Source organism: Oncorhynchus kisutch, linkage group LG3 (genome assembly GCF_002021735.2).
Source record: "Oncorhynchus kisutch isolate 150728-3 linkage group LG3, Okis_V2, whole genome shotgun sequence".
In the NCBI taxonomy this organism is placed as follows: domain Eukaryota; kingdom Metazoa; phylum Chordata; class Actinopteri; order Salmoniformes; family Salmonidae; genus Oncorhynchus; species Oncorhynchus kisutch.
In genome coordinates, this window is record NC_034176.2 from 17,483,769 (window position 1) to 17,496,199 (window position 12,431).

The following is a 12,431-nucleotide window of genomic DNA, read 5'->3' on the forward strand; positions in this document are numbered from 1 at the left end:
TCAGGAATTACTGGAGCTATCATCCATGCAAATGCAGTTTGCCCGTATCTATGAGGAAAGGTCCGGGGAGCGTTTGTAAGATCAAGGCAAACATGGATGTAAGAATGCGAGAAAAATACAAAATAGTTATTTATTTTAGAAAAAAAGGCAGGTGAAATGAATTCTGTATGTAAATTAATTATCAATAATACACCCAATGAAAATCCTAAAGAAATCTCTCAGCATGTTGCCCAGTTTTATCAGAATCTGTATACATCAGCCCAGTTAATATGGATTCTTTCTTAAACAATGTAGAAAACATTGCTAAGAAGGGTTTCTGTACAGCACTTTGAGATATCAGCTGATGTAAGAAGGGCTATATAAATACATTTGATTTGATTCTGCTTCGGTGTAATTTTAATGTTGATAAAAGCAACTCCTGTGGCGGTCCGGGCGCAGTGCGCGCTAACCAAGGTTGCCAGGTGCACGGTGTTTCCTCCGACACATTGGTGCGGATGGCTTCCGGGTTGGATGCGCGCTGTGTTAAGAAGCAGTGCAGCTTGGTTGGGTTGTGTATCGGAGGACGCATGACTTTCAACCTTCGTCTCTCCCGAGCCCGTACGGGAGTTGTAGCGATGAGACAAGATAGTAGCTACTAAAACAATTGGATACCACGAAATTGGGGAGAAAAATTATGGTGAATTACAAATAAAATTATTCTCGCTCTTATCCATAATAATCTCATAATGTACAGTAGCCTACCTGCACGTGCCAAAACCAGAGTAGGCACATTTGCTATTTAACACAACAGTTTTTGTGACAAACCTATCCGTAGAATTGAAAATGCGATAGAAACACAATAAACTTTAGATTTTTATTTGGTATGTGAAAACTTAAGCAGTACATTTTTGTGTGCATTGTCATCATGCAATTTATTTATCTGCAACAAGTCAGTTTGGTGGAAACATATCACTGGTAGGAATGCGCATATTCACTTTATGCAGATTCTTATTGTTCTCCCGAAAACCTGCCATGGTGCACTGCTTCTTGACACACTGCTCGCTTAACCTGGAAGCTAGCCGCACCAATGTGTTGGGTGAAAGAAACACTGTACAACTGGAGACTGTGTTTAACCCGGACGACTCTCGGCCAATTGTGCGCCGCAGGTCTCTCGGGCACGGCCAAGAATCGAACCCGGATCTGTAGTGACGTCTCAAGCACGGCGATGCAGTGCCTTAGACCGCTGATATTTTGGCCTTCCATGGTGACATCACCATGCGATAAATTAGATAATAGACCAGAGGTAGGTAACCATGGTATGGAGTGTGCAAGCACTTCATGTTTTTTATTTTACGGACCTGGAAGACCAGGTGTGTTGAATTTAGTCAATCACTGAACTGATCAATTAGCTCAGTTATTTTTGACCATTTTAATTGAAAACAATCACAGCAAGGTACTTTAAATTGTTACCCAGAAATGATTTGATGATGGCATAAAAAATGGCTACATTGGACCTTCTAACAATTTCTTCATGTGGAATTATGAAGACTACAACACTTGAAATAAAAAATAATGTATAACAACAACAAAGTTGCATTCATTGTAAAGAGTTTGTCTGGGATTTTATCCATAGCACAGCTCACTGCACAGTCGAAAATGCAGTTTTTGAAGGTAATTTCAGATTGATCTGACATATACAGCATTTACTGAACATTGCCTTTAAAAGCCATAGTCTACAATCTGCGATCTGATAAAATCCCGGCCAGAATTAACAAAAATCTACGCTCTGTGTATTGAATATTGTGTTTTATAGCCAATATTAGTCACACATACGCAACTTTGCCGAAGCAGTATTTTCAATCCCTTAGTGTCAGAAAGAGAAAGAAAAATGCAAACCATGATTTTATTTGTCACTGGAAATGTCATTTTAATCTAGTCTAGACCTGCTGTAGAAAACGGTGAGCTCTGGTGTGGAGTTGCTAGGTGCTCACTCAGCGTTGAGCTGGGTCAGAGTGTTCAGTAAGCCTCTCCAGTGTTCCTCCCAACACTGCACCTCCGTCCTCTGGACCTGGCTCTCCTGCACGGCCCGGGCCAGCTCCTCCCTGTGCCGCTGCTCATAGCACTGTGGGCCCCAAACCAAACACACACATTACAACATCCTATTTAATTGAACATTTTAATATGTCATATTATGTATTATAGCTAGCCTCTGGGTTTGTCTGCTCACATGTCTGAGGTTAATGCCTTGGCCTCCTACCTGGTACATAGATTCACGGGCCTCCACTGCTCTCAGGTGGCCTAAGGTGGTCTTTGCAGTGGTGATGGAGGCTGTTTTCTTGCATGGTTGCTCCACTGGACCATCAGTACTGGATCCAAAGTAAGAGATTCCTGGCCACGTTCTACCACATAAAATGTCATATATGGTTACGTTTCCAGGACTGTATTAATCATATTCATTTAAAGAGGTGCACAATATGAAAATATTACTGCATTCTTTACTGTACCATCATATTGTGTTTGTCACTGCCAGACTGCGTTTACCTGCTGCCTCGCTGTATTAGTGGTGCACTTTGCTTCTCCTCTAGCGGAATACCAGCTTGTTTTCGGCGAATTAGAGTGGTGACATTTTCACTCTTCATTTCAGCTTCTAGAATTCCATATCAGATCAAACAAGAAGGCGGTTATTTTGACTTTTAAATCAACAAGGCTTGCGAGGATGGATGGAGACTTACGGCCAACTTGGACCTCATCTACGGTCAGGAGGTTGTCCATCTGGAACAGCAGGTTCTCTGTCAGAGAGGTGAGTGCTCTCACAAACTCCTCCCCATGTTTCCTCACACATGCCTGAAATCCACAAAATGATGTGCATCCATGAGACTCACAGCCACCGAATTGCCAACTCCCTACTGCTGATAAGGTGAAAACAGATGTGGATATGGTCAGTGCTTACTTGTAGCTCTTGCAGAGTGTTCGTGATGGCATTGGTCAGCTCTCTTTGTCTCTCCTCTTCAGCACGATTCAAGGCCTCCAGCTCTTTCTCACAAGCAGGATGGCTCAGACGCACACTCAGCATGCCACTGTGCTTTTTCTGAAAGGACAAGATACAGACATGAATGCCTTTCCACACCAGGAGATTCACTAGTATGACTGACTCCCCTCCCACCCCCCGTTGGAATATATTTTATAATGCATCTTTCCTCCACTGAGATAATTACAGATTTCTGAGTGAATAGATTTAAAGGTGACTCTATTCAATCCGCGCTGAAGGTCTACTTTATAGCGCGATTGATAGTTAAAGACAATGTTCCCGCGGTCGCAGAGACTGTATTCACTGTAAATACTGCATATGTCGGCTCAATCGGAAATTGCCTTTAAATTTTAATGCGGACCTTTGGCGATACGGATTGAATACAGCCCATGGTTTCCACTCTATTGCTTTCACCAATCTTCCCTTGTCAGATCAGAGATTTCCTCAAGGAAAGACATTTAAACAAGGCAACAGTACCTTCCTCCCTTCGCTCTCATGCAGAGTGATGCCTAGCTGTTTACGGATGTTGTCCGTGTCCTGGCTCAGGCTCCCCAGGTGTTGTTCTCCCAGTTTAGAGATGAGCACCCCTGGCACCTTGGAAAGACCCTCCTCAATGTCTTTCAGCTGCTGTCGGAATTCTGTCCAAAGTCAGGGAACACGTGACAGGAAGGAGAGGAAGGGGGAGAAAATGTGCCTCAACTGTACCCAATCGATGGAAATGCAAAAGTCCATGCTAACCTTGCAGACAGTTGTTGTGGTAGTCCTGAGTTTGGCTCTGGTAGACGAGCAGCCTTTTGTTAATCTCCTCAGCACATTGTTCAAACGTCTCCTGGAGGTACTGAGGCCTTGTGATAGGCCGGCGTTCCTTCTTCTTATAGAACTCCTGATCGCCACACACAATTAAATTAGTGTTACTGGCAATTAACATTGGGAAGATTGTGATAATTGGGAATATTAGACTACTATAAATAACATAGGATCAAATGACACATGGCAATATTGGGTTTAACTGCAGATTATAACGAATGAGCTGTTACCTCAGCAACCAGGAGAAGAATATCATTGGTCTTCCAAAGAATGCTGGTTATCAAACTTTTGAAAGTAGTTCTGAAAGAATGACAGAAGTGAGAGAATTTAAATCAGTATTGATCTGCAAAGCATTGATCTCAGTAAGGCATGCTGCTGTGCTATTAAGGACTACTCACACGCCATGTGTCTCTGGTTTGGGACCAAACACCTGGAATCTCTTGTCAAAGCGAGTGGGTTTAGAAAACCTCTTCACACTATAAAATAAATAGATGAGAGTGCTTAGGTCTCCATGTAAACTGACCAGCAATACTAAGCTATACAGGAACTCTACTGTTACTACAAGTGATTTCTGCATGATTGTGCTCCAGTGATAACGACACAGAGAAGGTTCCCTCTGACCTTTGTGCACTGACAGATTCGGCAGAATCCCCTGACCTCTGCCCAATAGGAGATGACAACCTGACTACAAAGAGCACAGAGGGACAAAACATTACATCTTACTGGAATCAGCATGACTTTTGCATTTGTTCTTATCCTTGGAGCCAGACAGACCACATAGTACGTTAGTATAGCTAAGTACAAACAGCAATATTGCTCAGAGTCTGGGCACCAGGCTAGTTCTTATTGGCTAGATTTAATTCCATCCTTCCTCTGAAGTGGGTGACATCATTGTAAGCCAACATGGCTGGTACCTGTGACTGCTGCTGAGACCCTCTCTGTCGACTCTGAATTGGCTTCCTGGGTGACTTTAGGCTTGCTTAGCCTGAGGAATCATCAGAGAATGTCAGTTCTCCTTTTCACTGCATTTCCCATGTAAAAGATCAGTCATTAAATTGGCCTATTTGGACCTAATACATCTCGTCTTTGACCAGGGAGTTCTGACAGCCGCTTTCCAAAATGGATACTGTCTATATGAACATGATTCTCTATGGCCTTATAAACAGAGTTACCGATTGTATTATTAGAGGCTGTGTGAGCTTCTCTCTGACCTCAGCAGTCCCCGGATGACCCCCACGGCCACATCATCCATGAAGGACACCCCCATGCGGCTGGGCTGGAGCAGACCGTCTATGGCAGGGCTTGCTGACTTGCGGGACTTTGGGCGTGCTGCTACAGCGAAGGCCCCCTGGAGAGGGCATTCAGGCATCAGTACTGCCAAGGAAGGGTTCTGCACACAAAACACACTGCATTAAACCCTAGCTGGACCTCAGTCATGATCACCTCAGTCATGATCAATGCAACAATAAAAACTATGGATCAACAACAACATAGTAAAATCCACTACAGTCTATTTCTAATATAACAATGTGTTTTTGTGTAAGCTGTCTTTATGTATGTTTATATAGAAGACTTTATATCCATTGCAACACACTTACCAAAAAGCATTGGAGATAATGGCATCGTGCCCTCAATTCCTCTATTATAGACCACGTAAAAGTGAAAACATCATCTGTCGTCACTGTCTACAAGAGGGAAAATGAATGAACATATATTAGGAAAAATAGTACAAATATGCTGTTATTGATGCAAAAAAATTATGTGCTATGCTCTGTCTAGTAGTCTTTTACAAAAAGAAAAATATAAATCAATCAGTGCACATTTGGATTGAGTTTAGTACCTTTTCTGGACTGCTTCTGGCACAAGTATCTACCAAACATTTTAACTCTGTCAGGAGGCTGTTGATTTTCTTATTTTGCATGTTGCTCTTTGTTGCCTGCAAAATAGAAGTAGACACATTTTGACCTGTGGGTGTATGTTAAGATATGAGTAATGGCAAGAGAGGGATGCAAGACGGTAAACGAGAGATATCATGAGAGGCGGGCAGACCAGATATAATAATGTACCTCTGTTTTTATCTGAACCTGTGTATTTGTTAGCATTCCTTGGATTTTCTCCAGAAACTTCAAATCCACTGTCAAAAAGTGGAATTTCTCCTCAAATCTGTTTATCACATCCTTCGCCTAAGGGGTAAATGCAACATTGGTATGGCAAAGCTCAGCACAAATATGTAACACTGAAATAATCTGGGTCAAAACAAATGTAATGTGACTTTTCTTTGAGCTTAGTTAAAGTTCATACCAGCTCCTGACACTTGGACTCTGTCCCCTCCATATCCAGCATTATGGCCTCGTCGTTGGTGTCGATACGTTTAACCATTTTCTCAATCCGTTTGTGATGCGCCTCTATCTCTTTGGGTGTGAAGTTCCCTCCATCTGAGAACAGCCTGCAGGCATAAAGGCCATCCTTTACCAAATAATCCGTACTTTGACACCCTATTAAAAAAGTATAGAGGAACAACTCAGGATAGAGGAACAACTCCTACTTAAAGGATTTGATTAACTGGACGTTGGTCTCTCTTAGGCCATCCAGCTTGGACTCCAGAGTCTGTCTGAAGTTTCTCTGTGATGCCTGAATGATGTTCATGTGGCTCTCCAAATTGGATTGCAGCGTACCACATAGTCCAACCAGCCTGAGGACAGAGATGAGCAGTGATGCATTGACAAAGAGAAAAAGATCAACAAAAGTCATCATTACTGCATGTAAATGGATGTTCTAAACGTTTTGTTAGATAACCACAAATGTCCTTACACGTCTGACTTGGTGGCATAGGTAAAGACATCCTCCATGCTGTAAATCTGGGATCTGAAGTCCTCAGTCAGTTTGTGCTGTCGAATCTGGAGTTCGTGGAAGTCCGTTCGGCAGTTGCCAAGGGCCTGCAAGATGCCTTTACAGTGCCTATCCACACGATCTCTGTGCAGTACCAGCTCCGCTAAAGAGGGCAGACAGACAAATGTACATACATTTACAGTAAACTACTGGGAGGACTGTTTATTTAGAGTGGACTTGGAAGGTGAGATGGGTTAATCTTCTCACCAGCACGGACATTGTGGATGTCCACCTCGATTCTCTTAGCCCGTGGTTGGTGGAGGTGCAGCCGGAGATCCTGCTCTGACTTCAGTGCTTCCTTCTTGGCTGCCACAATATTCATCGTGTTGGTCAGAGCAGTCTGATATCGCTCTTCGAGGTGATTGAAAAACAACAGACGTATACTACAAGGAAAGAGGGACATTGTTCAGAAAGAGTCTCTCCTTCAACAGTAAATAATGACTTGTACTACAGATAAATGGTTTTATACAGGCCTGTACTCTTTTTGTAGATCCGCAAGAAGACTTCTGGGGAACACGACCAACTCCATCTCAGATGGAATGGAATCCTGCTCCGTGTCCCATTGAGAGACAAAGCTCTGACCGTTGTACACATTGCCTTTAGAGGTGCAGAATGTCTCACTGGACTGAGAGTCAAGAAACTCCCGATGGGAATCCATGACATCCTACAGCAAGGAGAAACCATTTATATTCCATGCCTACACTGCCATGGTAAAATAAAAGTAGCAGTTTGTGTTTTTGCATGGATTTGAACCTCAGTGTCAAATTCATCAAAGGATGAATGTGCTGGATTTGGACTTTTCTGGAATCCTCCCGGACAACGTTTCCTTCCCTGTACAGTGGTCTGTCTTGTCCTCTTCACACTGGCCCTCCCACTTAAATCTATTGATCCAACATCCCACAAATGTTTGCTCATACATAGGATCCTGAAGTAATGTCACAGCAATGAAATGGAATGCTGCTAAAGGACAATATCCAACTCACCAAGGTTTATGACGGGATAAAGGGAGCGAAGTTCCTCAGAGTCCTGTGGTTAAAAGATAGACCCTTAAAGTTATTAACAAATAGTCTGTACAAGGCTAATCGTTATAGTAATAGTGGTTTGCTTTACATCTTAGATCCGTACCTGACTACCGGTATATATCTCCTTGACGTTGAAGAATCGACTGACAGCAAAGCTGTAAGAGTGCAGCTCCTCCAAGACCATGGCAGGATAACTCTCCACTGTGTCCACCTCTTCTTTGTAGAAGTGCATGTATCTACGGAAATATTACAACAGCTGTAGGAAACACCTAGTCTGCATGTGAAGTTGAGACCAAGCTCTGAAAAAACTCCATCTGTAGAGAAATACTATTATATTTCTGGAAAAACAGACAATAGTAGCTTACACAAGTTTTATTTCATCCAGGGAGTGTAGAGTCTTCTCCAGCGTGATTTTGAGTGCCTCTTCAGTGCTCTCCTGTCTCAGTCTGTCCAACATAACATCAAGATTAGCCTCCTTCTTCTGGAAAACAGACAGCAGTGGGAGTTTTCAGGGGACCTTGTTCTGCTATCAGTATCCTTGATCCTTGTGGTGGCAGGGCAGTGCTGGGCGGGGGGCTGGTGGTGGGAACTGGGAATGAGGCTCACCTGGATTTCATGCTCCTGACTGTAGCGCACCTCGTCCAGCTGGTCTTGCAGCTGCTGCTCCCTCCTCTGCAGCCCAGCACTGTGCACCTCCCACAGGTGAGATGCTCCACGTGTGAATTTGAAAAGTGACTTACTTAGCACAGCAGCTCTCTTGGCCAAAGACTCAAACGCTCTCTGGGGTAAGAGACGGAAAGTCAGGGCATTACGGAACACCAACCTTTAACAGGATGAATAGAAAATACAGTGCTGTTGTTGTCTTTCTCTTTTCCCAGGACTTACATCCATGGTGGCAAGGTGCTCCTCGGTCTGGCTCTGGCATTTCCCAATCAGAGGCAGGAACTCAACATTAACAGTATCCTGGATCTCTTCTGGAGAAACCCCATATGTAGTAATCTCTTTCTAAGTAAACCAATGGAAAGGAAAATGTGACTTCAGCATAGTTACAGGGTACATTTCCAGATTTGCAAATTAAATGAGAAATATTTATAATTCAAAGATAATATAATAATAATTGATTTTATAGGGGCAGATTCAATGAAAACATTGACACAATTAATTATCAAGGGTCAGGTGCACTGCACCATCATGCCTTAGCTCGTGCTAATTTCCAGAATCAGTCCCAAGATGTCCTTTAAATAAGATGATCTAAAAGGTGGAAAAGAAAAACATGACCGATATGTACCTTGACTTGTTCTACCTCTGCTAGGCATTCTTGCCAAGTATTTTCATAATAGGAATGTAGCTTCCTCATTGATTCAATGTGCATACAATCTGAGGAAACATAGAAATGTAAAACACAGAACAAGCATATAAACTTGTATATAAACATAATATTAAGACAGTATAGAATAAGGATTTGCTCACCAATTTGCTCATTGACAGATGACAAAGAGTTATACCACTCAGCGATTAGAGTCTTTGAACATCTTGGAGGTATCATGGCACTACAAATAAACCCAGACACAATGAATCAATCATCTGTCTAATGTATCCCTAACTAAGTGTGACACACTGACTCATTTCACAACAAGGGAAAATTGCCTGCTCACTCACGTGAGTGACTGAAGAATTTTGATGCGTTTTTCTCTAAAAGATTGCTGTGCTGCGCTCATGGTGTCCAGAATAGCTTGTACGTCCTTAGGCCCTTGGATTGGAGGGCTTCCCATGAAAACTCTAATGCCAAAACGTTGATCGGATTTAGAAGTTAACCAATAATTATGACGCCACTAAATACCACAACTCAAATATAAGGAGGCAGACTTTTTTTGGTAGTCAAAGTTAAAGACAGAATAGCCTACTAGAAGTTCCATGGAAGAGATGAATTAATTTGTTGAACACTGAAGAAACAACCTACTTGAACCTGCTGACCACACCAAGGACCTTAAAACTCTTCCAGTCTTGCAGTTTGTCCTCCCATCTGAGTCGGTGGAATACCTCCTTCTGTAGATCATTCTCCATCAGGTTCAGGTAGAGCTTGGCCACTGCTCGTCTATTTGCTAGAATAGCCTGGTTTATCATCTGCGGAGGGAGGCGACATGAGTGTCTCTGTGCACTGCAGTTAGTGTCATTTCTCCACTACCTTGATGATAATGCACCAAGAACATCCTACCATGGCTTCTCTATTGATCAGTCGGTGGATATCCGAAGGCATTACGTAGCAGACTTTTTCCAGTTTCCCTGTGTATTTTCTCAGCAATGCTGCAATCTGGACACCAATAGAACAATGTCAAGAACAATATCAAGTAATTGACATAGTGATAAGTTATAGTACTGTTCTATTAGACTCACCATGGCTGTTCTGTCAGACTCATACTTAGCCAGGGTATCATCCAGATCCTTGATCCACTTCCTCCTAATCACTGACTCTTGTTTCACTGTATCCCAGAACTCATGAAGTCCCTGTAAGAGCAGTTGTGACAATTCAAATTGTTGTTGTTGGTTATTTATTCTATTGATGTCATGAAAAGAAAAGCCATTTAAGGCCATTCTGACCTGTAAGGTGAACTTCTCCAAATCAGAAATATTTTCAATCCTCTGCATTTGTCTCTCCACATTGCCATCATACACTGAGAGTTGGTGCAGCACCTCTTGCCCAGTTTGCCTGAATAATGTCTCATACTCCTGCAAGCAATAAGTCATTGTGTCACTTCTAAACTACTAGAATTATAGTAATAATTATAATTACCAAGCCATGACATTGAATACCTCAAAATTGTATTGTACCAACTTACAGTAACTCACGTTTTTGTTTATTATACTATGCCTATGACTGCTTCAATATATAAACTCAAACTTGGTACCGTAGTGAATATAAGGTGCCTACCACACTGAGCACAGAAAGGTCCCTGTACAACTGTGCCACAGCCTCTAGGTGGTTCCTCTGCTTTTTCTCCATCAGGCGGTCAATGATGTCTGACCCTGGCTTTTCTGCCACTGCGGAGATAAGAAGGAAGGGATCAATAACCTCAGGCAAAACAAGCACAAGTCTGCATTCGCCTACCATCACTCATCACCCACCCTCTTACAATGTTTAAGCCTGCAAAACTTTAGTGTGCTACTTGCCAACATGGTCAGGAAGTCCACGGATCTCCTCCTCAACAAGCTGCTCCTCACTCGTATGGCAATGCTTGATGCCTGAGAACAGTTGGTCCCTGTGGTGTCAAACATTGTCAGACAGACTCACACACCCTTCAAAGGTACATGAATATTACAAATTGACAATACGCGATGACCCACTGGGCACACACTGGTTGAATCAATGTTGTTTCAATGTAATTTAAATCAAATTAAACATAGAATTGAGTATGTATGAAGGATGCAACTTGTATTCCACAGTGCCTGTACCTAACAGCCATTTCCTCTGAGCATTGGTGGGTTTCAGCCTGAAGAGTTCTAATCCGCTGCTGCAGACCAGTGTCTGTGTCCCTACTAAGAGGAGGATTGTCCCTTGGTAAGAATCCTTCATTAGTCTCACGTTTCCTCCGAGTATCATGTAGAGACCTTGACAGCTGAACCTGAGGATAACATTGATGCGTGGCATTAACGTGCAACAACATAGACACTACGAAACTTTTAAAGCATTTCATATCAATAAACAACCAATAGCCTACCTGGGCGTCAAACATCTGGCGGTAGACTTTCCCACTTGGAATGACACGAGCCTCAGCCATAATGTCGAGACAGGAGTTTTACGTAGTTTACCTAAACATGCAATGCAATCAAGCAGCTACTGTAACGTTAGCTAACGTTATTTGCTACTTCAGTAACGTTACTTTGCAAAACAGCTCAAGCGCCAAGCCCTAGCCATAGTTGAAAATATACATTGCATGACAATACATTGTGTTCTATTTTAGCTATATAATATAGAGTTAATACTTATTTGGCTAACACGTTATTAGCTCAAATTCGATTGAGATTAGCTAGGATGCGAACTCACGATTCCATCCGAGCCAGGCAGAGCGTCCATTCGTCGCTATGACAACAGATCCTCGAAGCCATCTCGGGTTCGTTTGTAACAAGTAAACACAGAGTTTCTAAACCCAGAGACGCAACATCGAGAGACTTCCAGGAACGCTTAAGCAGACCAGACTGGGCTTTGAGGGTTGAGAAATCAATAAGAGATGTGAAAAATTCTTCCTTAGCTGTTAATTTTCTAAAAATCTGAAGGCACATCCTAGATTCGACACAATGTCTTAAGTAGTTGAACATGTTATTACTCCAACCTTGTGAAAGTTACAAACTGACCCGGGGCCTGTTGCACAAAACTAGGATAAGGGATTAAGCCAGGATATCTTGGTGATCCTGGCTCAATTGATCCGTAATCCGGTTGCACTAAAGATGGATAGGGGGCAGGAGGATATGTTATGGTATAAATTACCATGGAGATTTATTCTGTGGAGCTAGCCTGCTCCAGACCAGGCTAAATTCCAGGATCTATTTAATCTCATCCCTAATGTCAGTCAGCAGTCACCACAAATGGAAACCAATAGTTATTTCACTGCTCACTATACATTGTTATCACATAACGAGACCCACTGTTATTATTTAAACGTTTGTGATCATTCATTTCAATGATTTTGGATAAAAAATGATTTTTAGAT

General features: G+C 42.4%; 1 protein-coding gene across 1 annotated transcript; it reads right to left on the reverse strand.

Annotated features, from left to right (window-relative positions):
* Nucleotides 1–1,868: 1,868 nt before the first annotated feature.
* ccdc180 (coiled-coil domain containing 180) lies at nt 1,869–11,789 on the reverse strand. The gene is made up of 37 exons (XM_020468601.2): nt 11,442–11,789; nt 11,176–11,345; nt 10,894–10,982; nt 10,655–10,764; nt 10,324–10,452; nt 10,120–10,230; nt 9,941–10,036; nt 9,686–9,849; nt 9,385–9,504; nt 9,196–9,275; nt 9,014–9,102; nt 8,611–8,730; nt 8,332–8,505; nt 8,091–8,206; nt 7,829–7,961; nt 7,687–7,729; nt 7,457–7,584; nt 7,183–7,367; nt 6,911–7,086; nt 6,626–6,806; nt 6,360–6,506; nt 6,116–6,260; nt 5,881–5,997; nt 5,655–5,750; nt 5,413–5,499; nt 5,026–5,204; nt 4,729–4,799; nt 4,436–4,499; nt 4,213–4,290; nt 4,045–4,114; nt 3,746–3,890; nt 3,485–3,645; nt 2,930–3,067; nt 2,712–2,823; nt 2,521–2,626; nt 2,237–2,378; nt 1,869–2,101 (listed from the first exon to the last, which is right to left on the reverse strand). Exons 1-37 carry the CDS (start codon nt 11,499–11,501, stop codon nt 1,967–1,969), a joined length of 4,467 nt encoding a protein of 1,488 aa, XP_020324190.1. The 5' UTR covers nt 11,502–11,789; the 3' UTR covers nt 1,869–1,966.
* Nucleotides 11,790–12,431: the final 642 nt, after the last annotated feature.